This window comes from Vipera berus (genome assembly GCF_964194415.1).
Source record: "Vipera berus genome assembly, chromosome: 2".
NCBI classification, from domain to species: domain Eukaryota; kingdom Metazoa; phylum Chordata; class Lepidosauria; order Squamata; family Viperidae; genus Vipera; species Vipera berus.
In genome coordinates, this window is record NC_138203.1 from 104963524 (window position 1) to 104979291 (window position 15768).

The following is a 15768-nucleotide window of genomic DNA, read 5'->3' on the forward strand; positions in this document are numbered from 1 at the left end:
TTCCGTGACTTGTTCCCCCTCATTTTTCCCGCACCTTCCCCTTCAGTTAGAAGCCTGTGAGCTACTTGTTTCCCTAGTCACAAAAAAGTTCCCATCTGGAAATACGGCTAGGATAGTGGGAGGTGGCATTTAACAGGAAGCATGGGGTGGGTAATTGCCAGCAGAAGGCTTGCTGGAAACCAGGCAGCAACCGTATCCCATACACGAAGGTGGAAAAGGCAGGAAAACTAGGGCATATTTCTATAGCAGTTTTGGCCAAGTTGTCGGAAACATCAGTAAGAGAGAAGTAATAGCTACTCTTGTAAACTTGTATTTAATGTATTGAAAGAATGTGCAAAATAGCCCTAGAACTAACTCGTATCCTTATTTGCATTACCTGTGAGTGGCAGATACATGGGCTACCCAGGCTAAATATAGACCTCAGTGACACTTGAAAATGGTGTGATGCTGGACCTATAATAATTAGCAAAAGTTATGGAGCCAGGAAATACGACAAGAGAGAAGTTATTGCCTGTGTGATACTAACTAGGAACACACAGTGCGACAGGAGGTTGCCTCCATCTCCTATTTGCAGGCTCCTGAGATCCATTTGGTGGGCCATTGTGGGAGACTGAATGCTTCCTAGAGGAACTAGGCCTGGTCCAGCAGAACTCTTCTTATAGGCAGCTCCTGACCAAATAGTACTGGCAGCAATAGTAATCAAGGCCAGCAAGGTTGATTGAAGGCAGCATTTTAAAATTAACCTTTAATATGTTTGATTATGAGTAGCTCATGTTGTAATTCTCAAATTATGTCTATTTACATGATAGATTGTAAATGGATTGCTATCTATTTTGGGGAAAACAGATTTGGAGGGAAAGAGAGATCAAACAAAACCATAGCCCTAGGAAAGAGTCTACTCCCTTCTTCCTTATTCCATGTCAGGAAAGAATTTAGTTGAATGATGTTTTCCATCCAATAAATAAATAGGACAAATGCCTCAATGTGAGCAATACCTAAGACAGAATGCAGCTTGCAAGAGCTGAGCTGGAATGAGAACAATCAGCAGGCTTGAGAAATAGAAGCACCATCATGGTGGGAGCTTGGGATAGGAACAGCATGTGAGCCCTGAGAATTTATGAAATGAAAGTTTTAATTGAAGTAGCTTCTGTTACTTGAGGAATAAATGACTTGGCAGAACCAGGAGCTGCTGGTTATGGGTGGATCACAAACATTAATTGGGAGGCAGATTGCATTAGTTTCAAAAGTAAGGAGAAAGGAAGAGTTGAAGGATCCTTGGTGCTCTCTGCGCTTGGTTGTTTTCTTGCAGACTAGGTAGTTGGAGTAATTTTTTTATTTTTTATTTTATTTTAATTCCATTTATATCCCGCCCTTCTCCGAAGACTCAGGGCGGCTTACAAGCTTAGCAGTAGCCTTCATTCTATGTATATGCCTGCTTATTAGGGCTTTCGCTCCCCCCCAAGTGGCATTATTACAAAGTCAGCTTAATTGCCCCCAACAATCTGGGTCCTCATTTTACCTACCTCGGAAGGATGGAAGGCTGAGTCAACCTTGAGCCTGGTGGGATGCGAACCTGTACTAATTGCAGGCAGCTGGTGTTACTTAAGGAGGCATTAGCCCACTGCTCCACCAAGGCAGTGGAGGCAAATGTCTTCAAGAAAACAACCAAGCTTAGAAAGCACCAAGGATCCCTCATTTCAACTCTGGGCTACATATATTCTCCTTTATTGAAAGAAAGAGTTCTGCAATAGTTTAAAGTTCTTCTCCACCAGAACAAGAAATGCCGTGGGGATAATCTGACAATGGTATTCAAGTGCTAAATGACATTAGAAGAGAAGACCACCACTGGATCATTCTGGAAGCCTCTCTATGTATGTAGTTCTATTTCATGTCTGCAGTTTGGGGAGTGTTGTTTGATCTTGCATTGTTCTTCCGTACCTTGGTCAGTGCAGTGATAAATAGCACCTATAGCAGCTATGTTTGATTTATTCTCTATATCCCTTCCTGATCTCATTTGGTTCCATTAATTGTTTATCTTCAGTTAGATTATTATAATGTACTCTAGGTGGGACTTTCCTTGAAGGAAATTCAAAAATTGTAGCAGATCCAGAATATGGTGGCCAGACTTTAATCAGGAGCCTCACAGCAAGAGTGTACAGTATGAAATTTGCTCTGGCAAAACTGCATTGATTGTCCATTAATTTCTAGATTAAAATCAGATTGAGAGCCATCACGGTCATGACCTACTGAGTGGTGGCATCATATTTCTAGAATTTCTTCCCACTCCAAGTTTGGACAGCTCTTCTTCCTGATTCTGAAAGATCTGGCTGATGTTATCTCAGAACTGTTGCACCACATCTTTCATAAATCCTGGAGCACCAGGGAATTACCTGAGGATTGGAGAAGGGCTGATGTAGTCCCCATCTTCAAGAAAGGGGGGGGGAATGGACCCAGGAAACTACAGACCAATCAGTCTAACATCAATACCTGGGAAGATCCTAGAAAAGATAATCAAAAAACAGATCTGCGAACAACTAGAAGCAAACAAAGTCATAACTAATAGCCAGCTTGGGTTTGTTAAAAATAGATCATGCCAAACCAATCTTATCTCATTCTTCGATCAAGTGACTAAACTAGTAGACCAGCGAAATGCAATGAACGTAGTATACTTAGATTTCAGTAAGGCATTTGACAAAGTAGACCACAACCAACTCCTTGGTAAGCTAGGAAAAGGTGGAATAGACAAACCGTACTCAACGAGTAGTCCTCAATGGCACTATATACACAAGGAGAGAAGTAAGCAGTGGTGTACCACAAGGTTCCATCGAAGGCAGGGGTGTCAAACTGCCGGCCCACAGGCCGGACGCATCATGACGAAACCGTGCCCACCCCATTGCCGGCAATGGGGAAAAAGCTCCAATACGTCGTGCAACGTCACGTGACGTCATGAGTTTCACATGTCTGGTCTAAGGCCTGGTACTCTTCAATATCTTCATCAATGACTTAGATGAGGGAATTGAAGGAGAACTCATCAAATTTGCAGATGACACCAAACTGACAGGAGTAGCCCACACCCTAGAAGACAAGCTCAGGATCCAAAAAGATCTTGACAAATTTGAACAATGGGCCCTATTCAACAAAATGAGTTTTAATGTGGAGAAAAGCAAAATTTTACATTTAGGCAGGAAAAACCAAAGGTACAAGTATAGATTGGGCGAGACCTGGCTTAAAAACAGTAACTGTGAGAGGGACCTTGGAGTCCTAGTGGACAATCACTTAACCATGAGCCAGCAGTGTACAGCAGCAGCCAAAAAAGCTAATACAATCCTGGGTTGTATAAACAGAGGCATAGAATCAAGATCACATGAAGTATTAGTACCGCTTTATAAAACCCTAGTGAGACTGCACCTGGAATACTGCAGCCAATTTTGGTCACCATATCACAAAAAAGATGTAGAGAGTTGGAAGAAATTCAGAGAAGAGCAACTAAGATGATCAGAGGCCTGGAGACTAAAACATAAAGAACGGCTGAGGAACTTGGGTTTCGCTAATCTAAAGAAAAGAAGAAATAGGGGAGATATGGTAATAGTATTCCAGTATCTGAGGGACTGCCACAAGGCAGAGGGGGCCAGGTTGTTCACCAAAGCACCAGAGGGAAGGACAAGAAACAATGGTTGGAAACTGATCAAAGAGAGAAGTAACCTGGAATTAAAGAGAAGCTTCCTGACAGTGAGGACAATCAACCAGTGGAACAGCTTATCCCCAGAAATCATGGGCGCTCCATCACTGGAGATTTTTAAGAAGAGGCTAGACATTCACCTGTCTGAGATGGCATAGGTTCTTCTGCTTGAGCAGGGGGCTGGACTAGAAGACCTCCAAGGTCCCTTCCAGCTCTATTCTATTCTAGTGATTTGTTTTAAAAAAGGGTGAAACTTCCCCCTCAGGACTTTGCTTTTCAGATTGTTAATCAGATAGTTATACCTGAAGTTATCTAAAGTTATATTCATGTTATTTGTGGGTTTTATATTGTGTTTTGTGGTTTAGCAAACTTTGTAATTGTAATTTTGTTTTTTTTTATTGCCAACTGCTCTGCAGGCCAATTTTACTGGCAATAAGTAGGTTTTAAGATGAAAAATAAAGGTTAGATGCTTCCAGGGAGCTCATTAAAAAAAAGCAGGAAGGTGATAGCTCTCCTTCCCAGTCACTCCCCAACAGCTAATATTTAAAGCTTTCTGCCTTTGGTGCAGAATAGAAACAATATTAAATATTCATTCAATTTGTCTAGCAATTTTTTTTAAAAAAAATGTCTAAATTAGTGGCCATCACATTTAGTTTTAAAAAGAATTTAGTTCTATGGAGCCTAACTGCGTCCAAGTAGTAATATTTAGAAAGATACAGATATTTGTCTATGCACATTTTTATATCATATATGATTTTATATATCTCTGTCACATCTCTCCATAAAAGCCACAATCCCTGTAATCTTTCTCTGCAGCAGAGATATCCTAGCCCTCTAAATCTTTTGGTTACCTTTTTGTACCAGTACTGTAGTTGAGATGCAGTAATAAAACTGTAATAGGCAGACTTTCATTATTTACAGTATTATTATTATCTGTTGGGAATTTCATAGTCTGTCTTTCACTTTTTAACATTTCATTGATATTTTCATTTGATCTGTCGACCATGACTTCAAGATTCTCATTGCAAGATTAGATTCTGTTAATATTTAACTGAAATTTCAGATATTTTGCTTCAGTGTTTATCACTCTGCACTTACAGTACCCAGAATGCATCTCTCTTCTTAAAAATCCATTCAGTTTGGAAAGAAGCCTTTGAATCTTTTTGCAACCCCAAACCTCTCTTTGATATTAGTACCCTGAGTTATATGGTTAGCAACTTTACTCATTTAAATGATCAGGAGTCAGGGATGAGCAAGTAATTTAGGGGTCTCAAAACTTGGCAACTTTAAGACTTGTGGACTTCAACTCCCAGAATTCCTCAGTCAGTTATGCTGAGGGAAATTCTGGGAGTTGAAATCCACAAATCTTAAAATTGCCAAGTTTGGAGACCACTGAGTTAACTGCTTGTCCCTGACTCCTGATTATTTAAAACATATTTTTAAAATATTGATCACATATAGATCTTTGGGAAAAACCTTTCTTCCTTTTTAATATTTTCCCTTTAATTCTATAGTTGTTCCTGTTTTAACTGGTTAATGCATGGGAAAAATTGATGCCTTAATCCAAGGTTGTTAAAATTGCTCAGTTCCCTCTATGCATCTATGTGGATTAAAATGGAACACAATTGACCAAAATGTTCTTCTGGCTGAACCCTGTTAATCTATTATATTTTGGGCATTTTAAAGAGACTTGCACAGAACACTGCAATGGATGGATCAAAATTGCCACTCTTCATGACACATAAAATCCACTAGCTTGCCTTGCCTATCAGTCTAGGAGAAGATTGAGAGAGGTACTTAAGAATTAGAGGTTAGGATCCTTTTCCTCTTCACTAGATGCTTTCACAAAACTGTTTTGGTTTGAATTTTCTGGAGGTGCAAAGAAGCAGATTTCAATAGATCCTTATGCCTGGCATGTGGTCGAATTCAGTCTGTAGGCTTCAGTGTTGTATTGATCCAGTGTTGTGGCACAATAGTTTGTCTTCTCTATTAACTACTCATTTGTGTGGGTGGATGAATTGGAATGGTTTTTGTGAGTGCAGGAGAACAGACAGGAAAAAGATATCTTCTTGGGGTTTTTTACATTTTCCCTTTTTCTTCTTTTTACAGTACAACTGGTTCTCTAAACGCTAACTGGCCAAGGAATGTGGGGAAATGAAAACCTTTCCTGCAGTTGTTGACTGGATATCCATGGATTCCAAACCAGAGGACAAGGTTTGGGGGATAGCCAGCCCACGTGCCTGGCAGAAAAGCAAAGGATATTGGTCGTGTGTGGTCACTCAGGAGTTCTCTGATCAACAGCTCAGCGGTGCCTTGTAACAGCCAAGATTTTCATCCTGCTTCCAAGTGAACTCTTCCAACCCTATTCCCTGAAAACCTTTTGTTTAATTTTTATGCATCTTGGAGAGGCAACGTCAAGTAAGATTACTGACAGAAGGTAATTTTTGAAGAGAGAAAGGAAGGGAGCAACAGAAGAAAAGATGGCAACAGGAAAAAAAATCTTTATCCCTTATTTATCTAGTTCTCTAAAAATGCACTGTTAACTGACACATGTTTGGAGGCAGCTTAATTTTTTAGAGGAAATTACAGCATTAATCTGAACTATAAAATGAATAGCACAAATATATAACACACCCCAAAACTATTATCCAAACCTACAGTAAATCTGCAATTAAACAGATCAGCAATTCAATACATGTAATATCAGGGGACCTTATATTTTTTCCAAAAAATCATATGGGACCGACATATTAATAATCTTATATAGAAGCTGTTCAGTAATATTGGACTTTCCCTTTAAGAAAATATAGGAATCCTACAACTCACTGAAGATGCTAACTTTCCTTGAAGACAAAGCGTGTCTTCACAGCAAATAAGAGCAATTCAGTTTTGTGTTGTCATTTCCTAGCTTTTGCTCTATACAAATAATTTTTTCTGGCATAAAAACATTTTTCTTAAAAAAAAAGAAAATAATCAAAAGGAAAAAGAGATGGATCAGAACCATGTCAGAGAAACAACATATGGATCAGAACAATGTACAGTAATAAAAAAAGTGTGAGGGGTGTAGGTGAAAAGAACAAGAAGGAGTGAAGAAAAACATTGTATGAACCTCATGGCAATAGCTAAACTTTTTTCTGCACCCCTGTCCTGCTTAGGAGATAGCCACGGAAGTAATCATTAGATTCTCTCTTCATATCCTAGGAAGGAGGCTGTACAATGAATCGTGGAAGTGACAGCAGCTCCATGGAGGAACTATCCAAAGCTACCCTGCACATTAACTCACTTTGGTGGCTGGCCTGTGGGCTTCTTGCGTTGTTAGCCAACTCCTGGATAATCTTGAGCATCACAGCAAAGCAACAGAAGCACAAGCCCCTGGAGCTCCTGCTCTGCTTCCTGGCAGGGACACACATTCTCATGGCTGCTGTGCCACTTACAACTTACGCAGTGGTGCAGCTGCGACGTGAATCTTCTGACTATGACTGGAACGAAAGCATTTGTAAAGTCTTTGTCTCTACCTATTATACATTGGCCTTGGCCACATGCTTCACCGTGGCCTCTTTATCTTATCACCGTATGTGGATGGTAAGATGGCCAGTGAACTACCGGCTGAGCAATGCCAAGAAGCAGGCCTTGCATGCTGTGATGGGCATCTGGATGGTCTCCTTCATCCTTTCTACCTTGCCATCCATTGGCTGGCATAACAATGGAGAGCGTTACTATGCCAGTGGCTGCCAGTTTATTGTCAGTAAGATCGGCCTAGGCTTTGGTGTGTGCTTCAGCTTGCTTCTTCTTGGAGGCATAGTCATGGGCTTGGTGTGTGTGGGTATTACTTTTTACCAGACCTTATCGGCACACCAAAGGCATCATAGATGCCATCACCAAAGAACAGAAGATGCTTCTTGTCCTTCTTCAGTTCACAACACTTTCAATGTGCCAGCCATCGTAGTAGAGGATGTCAGAGGCAAAAGAAGATCGTCACTGGATGGAACTGAATCTGCTAAGACTTCCATGCAGATGACCAATCTCATCAGTGCAATTGTTTTTCTGTATGACACACTGACTGGTATACCCATTTTGGTAAGAAATATCCCTTCCTATTTTTGACCTGTTGTTTTGGATGGTCTCTAGAAGGCATAAATCCAGTTATGAATCCTTAATTTCTGTTAGGACTGACATAACCAAAATCACTTTAACAAAGCAGTTTCTTCCACCTTTCATATACAAAGACATTTCCTGAAATAAGGACATTTAACATTCTGAAATAGAATGATAACAAGAGGATTTTGGATTATATTTCTAATCTAAGTGATTTTTCATTTCCTCTTTAAAATTAGCCATTCCTGGCAAAAGAGCCCCTATATGAGGGAGATGGATGGTTAAGAAGTTTGATAGATAGATGATGGATGGATGGATAGATAAATAGATAGGTAGGTAGATAGAATCACCTATAGTCTTCAGGAACTACTGTGTATATCAGTCATAGATTGTGTCCTTAGGTCCAGTCCCTAACCACGCACTACACTAAGGAGATACCAAATGCCTTAATAGTATTTCAAAAGGAAACTGTAATTATAAACCAACTGGCGGGGCAGGGGGTAGGGGTGGGGGGCTAAGTAATACATGGATGGCTTTGAGGACTATGCCAGGAGTAACACTGCAAATTAATAAAATAGTTAATATTGCATTTCTTTTGATATTATGTAATATTAATCTCAACATATTTGATCTTTTTTTTCTGTCTGGTTAAAAATTATAATTAGTGGCCATCTCTGGAGAGATCTGGGTATTTCACTCAAGGCTTTGGGGACTCTGGCACCACATGTGGTACCCTAGTGCCTTATCCGTGGAAGACAGGTCATCCAGCATCAAGGGGGGATACTCTAATCAAAATTGTGTTCTGGGTGTAGTAATTTATTTTTCATTATAAAAGTAAATAGATGTCATGGGTGGATAGAAAGGAAGTACATGTATTCTGGGATGCTTTGGGGGGTAAGTGCCCAATCTGTCTTAATGTCTTTAACACCATTCTGATCTCCTCTCAGCAATGCTGTAGAGCATATCTTAATGAATTAATGGGAATCACTGATAATCCACTGTATGTATAGGTATATCCTTTTGAGATATATAGTCTTATTACAAGTCTGATGGTTTCATTCATGCTGGACAAAAATGCTTGAATCTTGGGGGCTATTTATTTCTATACATGTGTACAAGAAAACAGGACTAGATGAAAATCCAGATCTGTTGCTAGACCATCTGATTGAGATGTGCTAGACCACCTGTTCTTTAACCATAGGAATAATGAAATTCTTCTATTCTAAATCCTAATGCTAATGTGAAACAAATCTGAGCAGGTGGCAGCACTCAGCCAACCTTGGCAGATGGCAAAAGATAAATATTTGGCCAGAGTTAGTGCCTGGCAATGCCAAGAATGTTGGTTAGACAGAGAAGTAAAAGAAAACCTAGAAGAATACTGTAGAAATTCACTTCAGTTATATTGCTAAGAAGACTGCATGGATGTAGTATCGTTTGCTTTAGGATGCTTTAAGAAAACCAGGTGTGACCGATTTCTAAATTAAATGCTATAATAAGTGCTTTATGATTTTATTTTTTGAATTCCAATTTTTTTTTAAATGGACGGGTTGTTTTTCTAAATGTATGTCTCAGTCATAGTAGAAAATTAATTCCTGTATTTATTTCCAAATACTCCTTGTTGTCATTTTTTCAGAAATTCCACACAGCCAAAAGATAGAGCAAAGACCATCCTTTATAGCTGTAGGGATTTTTTTTCACAATTTCAAGAAAAACCTGAATTCTGTTTTTTTATGCCATGGTTTTACAGATCACTTTTAATAGAATAAAGCACAAAATTCCTTTACCACCCATTGTTTTTGTGAAAGGAAATAAGGTCTTCCTTCTTAAGGGGGGTAGTAAGAATAAAAAATATTGCAATTGTCAATTTCAATTTATCTCTGGAATTTTCAGCCACAATTCACATTTGCTGAATTTTTTCTTCTCATTCAGCATAACAGAGCTGCCAATAATTAAAGAAAAATGCCAGCAAGCGTTACAGGAAACATTTCTAAATAGATTACTGTTAACTGCTATTTTAGAATAATACAAAATATTTTTAAAAAAATACCAAGAGCATTTTTAGGGTACAGATATCCATGGAGATTATTTTTAGGCAATGATCCAGTGAGGTCACAAGCATTATCTGGTGCTTGTAACATCTGTGCAATCATGTGTCATACATCATTTGAGATAATAATGCACAATTGTTTAATTTTCGCAACAACTCACACATGCTAAATGCTAAGGGGGAAACAGTATTTTCTCCATAGAGATAACGATTGAATCCAGCAGAACAAATGAAAAGTGCAGATTTCTTTCATAAAGAAAGAATGCAGGAAAAAGTCCAATGACCAGAGTCACTGAGTTATTAGGCTTTTCTGTAAAGCAATTATGCTGGCCCTTTGCTGATGTCACTTGATCAGCTCTTGCTGTTTATTTGATGATAGCAATAATTTGCATTATCTTCTTTAAAAAATAATAAAAATGTTGTAATAAGTTGCAAGACAATAGCCAGTGCATACTGAAATTATTTTCCAGATGTACGATTTCAGCTTCTGCATATGGTGAACTAGCCAGGAAGCTGTTCACCAAAACGTACTTGAGAGCCTTTCTCTTCCCTCATAATGCTGGAGTAGAAAATAGGCAATGATGTTTAAAGTGTTTTAAGGTTAGTTGCATTTGCCACAACAGATGTTTATGTTTAATTGTGTTTTCACTGATTACACTGATTGGTTTTGGGAAATGTTCCATTTGCAAAGCCTGTTTATCAGTTCTTTGAACGTTAGAACAATACGAGTAGCATTCCTGTTTTAGCTGTCTTGAGAAATTTTCTGATAGTCTCTGGAGTGTTCTGTCAACTATGCTATTTTACCCACACCATCTCTTATCTCTCCTTGTCTTAGGTGGTAAGCTTCTTCAGCCTACGCTATGACACTGCTCCCACCTGGATGGTGCTGGCAGTGCTCTGGTGCTCCATGGTGCAGACACTGCTACTCCCATCATTCATCTGGTCCTGTGAACGTTACCGGGCAGATGTCCGGACTGTCTGGGAACAATGTGTAGCAATAATGTCAGAAGATGATGGGGAAGACGGTGAGCAACCTACCCACCTCAGTCTTTGCATAATATATTGAGCAAGTCTCATACTGTGGAGAGGGGGGAGTAATCACAAGCTTCAAAGGATGAAGTATGAGATCAGCAATCAGAATTAGGTATCCTGTCAGGAGATTCGTCAGAGGAGCGGTTATCTTTTTATCTGTTGCAAATTTGCATATTTTAAATGGTGTTTATGTGTCTGTATTAATTCTCACAGAGTACCAACTTAAATAATTCCTAAAATTGCAATGTGCTCCACAGAGGAAGATAAAACAGTTCCTTACTTTGTTAGTTTTAAGGATGAGGGCTAATGACCGGTATTAACAGTTTGCAAGAGTTATTGGAATCTTTATACTCATCCCCTTCAGCATGATATGCACAATTGTTTTCTTATCCAAACCTGTCATTTCCATATCCAAGACAGGGAAAGGAAGGCGGTAGGACTAGAGAGTAAATTCTTATTCCTAGAAGCCTGGAGGCCAGTCCATTTCTGCAATTATAAACAGTCTGGTACCAAAATGTTGCTGAAACCAAATTGTGGAACATCAATTGATCAGATGACATCAGCTAATATTCAGATAAAATATCTGAGAGATCAAATTTACACAGTTGCTTTTTTCGGTAACTAACATTAGAGTTCTAATCTAGAATGTGATTCTAAACACATTCAAGACAAAATCCTTATTTCAATTTTTCCCCAGCACATACCCTGCAGGTAGTTGTATACTGAGTCAACTATCAGTTTTGCTCTTAACTCCATACATTAGTTGTATGCTTTTAAACAAGCACTAGATTACCACAAGACTGGAAGCAGAAATGCTGTCTCTGTATTTCTGTTGCTCTTAATAGATCAGTACCAGATTAGGACATTGTAGGCCTCTGCCTCTGTCTGATGCTTCATCCCATGGTCCTTCCCCAAACTGCTGAGTTGCATGTGCTGATTAAAGGTTATGAATGATGCTGAGCCTATAGGTATCTTCCACAACCAGCTCTTAGGCTGGATTTGGACATCCAGTAAAATTGCAGCATTAGTCCTAGTAGGAAAAAAAGTTCACATTTGAAACAAATGAGACAAGAATTACCTCCAACTGTTGAACCCAAGAATCATTTAAGCAGGAAATCAAGGAACTGAACATAATCCAGCGTATTAGCTTGTTTATTTCTAGATTTCTCAGCACCCTCTTTAGCATACAGAGCATACCTTTTAACAGCACTGAAAAAAGAGATCAGAATAGATCATGGGCTAATTATTGCAAGCTATTAACAAAAGCATGTCTGTACTATGAAGTGCAGGACTAGTACAGCACAATATAGACTCAGGACCCTAGGTGGGTAGAATATTTTTTGGAAACCAATAACATATCATAGCCACAATGACTTTCAAATAATACCTTGCCATGTCAACAGGCAGGTGTGATTTCTCTATGGTGAGGACTGAGGTGTCCCTGAAAGGGGTTTTTACTTCTCTGTTCTCCGTTAGATGGCGCTGGTGATGATTATGGAGATGGGAGGATCTGCAAGGTGCGATTCAATGCCAATGGTGCTACAGCCATGAAGCAGGATCCTAGGGATGCTAAGCTGCTGCCGGTGCACCATATGCTGTTGCCCCATGACAGGGTACATTATTTGCAGGTAAGCTGCTTGCTCTGAGTGTTACACCTACCATATGAATAAAGAGCCAACATTGTTAGCAAAAATATATTGAACTGACGATTCTAGTCCACCTGCAACTATGGAAGTCACTGGGTGGTTTCAGCCTAGTCTTGCTATTATGGGGCAAAGTGGGAAGAGGGCTTACTTTGTACATCACCATGAGCACATAAACAAAGAACAGGATAGAAACCTGATGCAAACACAAAAAAATTACACTTCTAAATATATGCACATGGTCTTCTGTTAGACTGAATCAGTCCATGTACAACAGTGTCAGTGTCGTCTAACCAAATTTTCTAAGATTCAAAGTACTGTATTGCAACAACTCATCATCCATTGTATTTGGGGACAAATTTATAATACGGTAAGCTAATAGGGTAAATTGGATTGAGAGATTGGCCCAAAGACACTTAGTAGATGTTATGGCTATATAGATTCGAACTGAAGATCTTCTGTTCTAAGTAGAACTTCAAAATACACAACATTGATCTTAACTCCAAAACTAGATTCTGCTTTTGACTTTACAATGTATTGGAGGCTTTTGAAGAAGACAATGGATAGCCATTTGTCTGGAATGGTATAGGGCAGGGGTAGGCAACCTCGGCTCTTTTATGACTCATGGACTTCAACTCCCAGAATTCCTGAGCCAGCCAAGCTGGCTCAGGAATTCTGGGAGTTGAAGTCCATGAGTCATAAAAGAGCCGAGGTTGCCTACCCCTGGTATAGGGTCTACTGCTTGAGCAGGAGTTTGGACTGGATGATCTCTGAGGTCCCTTCCAATTCTTCTTCTGTAATCTGTAATCTACTTCATAATTAGAGACATGCTAAAAGCTAAATGGGACTTTTTTATTTCTGAGAATACAGAGGCATTTAAACTTATTAGTTTAATGAATATACATAGTTGACCTGTTTTCTAAGCTAGTTGTTTTCATAAGGGGGCATTAGTAACTAACCAAACAAAGAGTATTCCCAGTTTGATGCCAAACTGTTATGTGATAATTATGGGTGTTTCTTCATGAGCATCTGGAGGGGGACATTTAAATATAGAGCTTTTTTTAAAAAAATTTGTAGTTTGTAATCCACACACCCTCCCATCTGCTTCTATATCTCTTGTAGGAATATGGCACAATTTTCCTCCAAGCAGCTGAGCTATAGGCAATAATTCACGTTTGTGTGTTTAGTGAACATCGTGGGAGAAAAACAATTTGGAGGTTTAGGGATGAGTATTTGATGTAGCACTGCAGGGAGATACAGTAGAAGCTTTATTCGCTCTACTTAAAAATGTAGAACTGAGTCGAACTGGGGAGCTGCTTTTCTAATTATTGAACATATTGGAAGATTAACATTCCAGAGTAATGTGGATATGATGGCTATTCCAGCTTTCCTTTTATAATTGAATTTTATGCCAAGAAAAGGGGTATCTGGGAAAACACCAAAGTACCCCATCTGGACTTTTGTAAAATTCCTTGAGACTATGGATTGCAAAATGAAGCTCTTAAATAAAAGCACCATTAGAGAATGGTGGTACAACAAGGTACTTTCCCCCATTTCCACAAATATATAATATAAGAAAGCATGTATAGTAAAAGAAAGAAAGAAAGAAAGAAAGAAAGAAAGAAAGAAAGAAAGAAAGAAAGAAAGAAAGAAAGAAAGAAAGAAAGAAAGAAAGAAAGAAAGAAAGAAAGAGAAAGAGAAAGGAAGGAAGGAAAGAAGGAAGCAGGAAGGAAATAACATTTTTGTAAAACAGCATTATGAGCAAAGGATGCTGTTTGTTACATTCACATAAATCAGGGGTCCCCAACTCCCAGTCTGGGCCGCAGCCTGCCAGCAACCGGTCCGCACAAACAAGCAAAGCCCCATCCACAGGATGCAGGCAGCACACAAAACCACACCCCCTCCAGTCCGCAGAAAAACCTCCCTCCACATAACCGGTCCCTGGTGCCCAAAAGGTTGGGGACCTCTGACATAAACAAAGAACAATTAGGAAATTCAAATAACAATACATTTCAAAGCAAATGTATCCGATAGGAGCCTTCTCTGATTTTCTCCATCTTGAGATGGCTTTTGCATGCTGAAAAAACAGATACACTAACAGTCTAATTGCATAGGAAAAAGTAAACCTGATCTTTGCAATTAGTGCGAAGGCATTGGAGTGATTAACGAATTCTTGAGAATCTTTTAAGTTTCATAGTATTAACATTTGATTAAAGACAATTCAAACTTAATTACTTTAAACACTTTACAATGTATCCCTTATGATATTTGCCTGTGAGCCATCTGGGACTTGTTATATAAAGAGAAGGGAGGAATATGCTAAGTGGCTCAGATTTCTTTCATTTAGACTCCTAAAATGTTTAAGCTATTGGACATTTCTATCAGTGGAGAACAGTCTATATTCTTCAGCTGCTCTTTCTCCATTAACTTTCCCTTCAGGTTCCTATCTCCCGGAGGATGTCTCACGATGAAACCAATATATTTTCTTCCCATCGTTCAACTCCTTCCTTCCTTCACAAGTGGTCCTCATCTGATGACATTCGGGTGGCTGCTCCACACAAACATGGAGGACCCTCCAGTTTTCTGCCTCCAGAGCTCCGTAGCTACCATCACCGTCGACATTCCCCTGAGGATGAGTTCACTACACTTCGGCAGTTTCTAGAAGCCGGAATGGCTCGGGGACATGGACCTGGCTCCAGTGCTTGCTTCTTCCGTGATGAGATTACGACCTTTATTGATGAAACACCGGCACCCTCCCCTCACAGCACTCCACGTCATTCACGCCTCCCATTCTCAGTACAGCGTGAGAGGCACCATTCCCTAAACGGTGCCGAACTAGAAGGCCCTGACAGGAATCAACAGTGCTCACTGACTGATGGTGAAAGCTTATACCTCTGTGCTGGAGAACAGGGGCCTGGCAAATGGACCATGGCAGCTCATGGGGCACAATCCTTGCAGGAAGTCAGCCTACACAATGGCACCAAAGGCAATAGCGCTGCTGTGGATTTTTAAGGAAATCCCAGAACTCAAAATTTAGGCTCCCATGTTTTTTCTTGATACTATAAGAGGACAGGAGTTATGCCATAAGGGAACCTGATATGGAGGGGAGATTAGTAGTGAGAGGGCAGAAAAATGTCACAGCTGGAGAGCGCAGTGGCATCCTGCTCTCAGTGGACAACTGAGTCCAGACCACCATAGTTAACTGAGGGCACTTTTTGTCTGCTCCCTATCTTTGGTAGCATTGTTAGCACTATCCTTTTCACACCTTTCTT

At 39.6% G+C, this 15768-nt stretch overlaps 1 protein-coding gene across 1 annotated transcript; it reads left to right on the forward strand.

Moving 5' to 3' along the window:
* Nucleotides 1–6895: 6895 nt before the first annotated feature.
* On the forward strand, nucleotides 6896–15508 carry GPR162 (G protein-coupled receptor 162; the record flags this gene model as incomplete). Its single annotated transcript, XM_081319403.1, has 4 exons — nucleotides 6896–7756; nucleotides 10657–10846; nucleotides 12330–12481; nucleotides 14936–15508. 4 exons carry the CDS (start codon nucleotides 6896–6898, stop codon nucleotides 15506–15508), a joined length of 1776 nt encoding a protein of 591 aa, XP_081175529.1.
* Nucleotides 15509–15768: the final 260 nt, after the last annotated feature.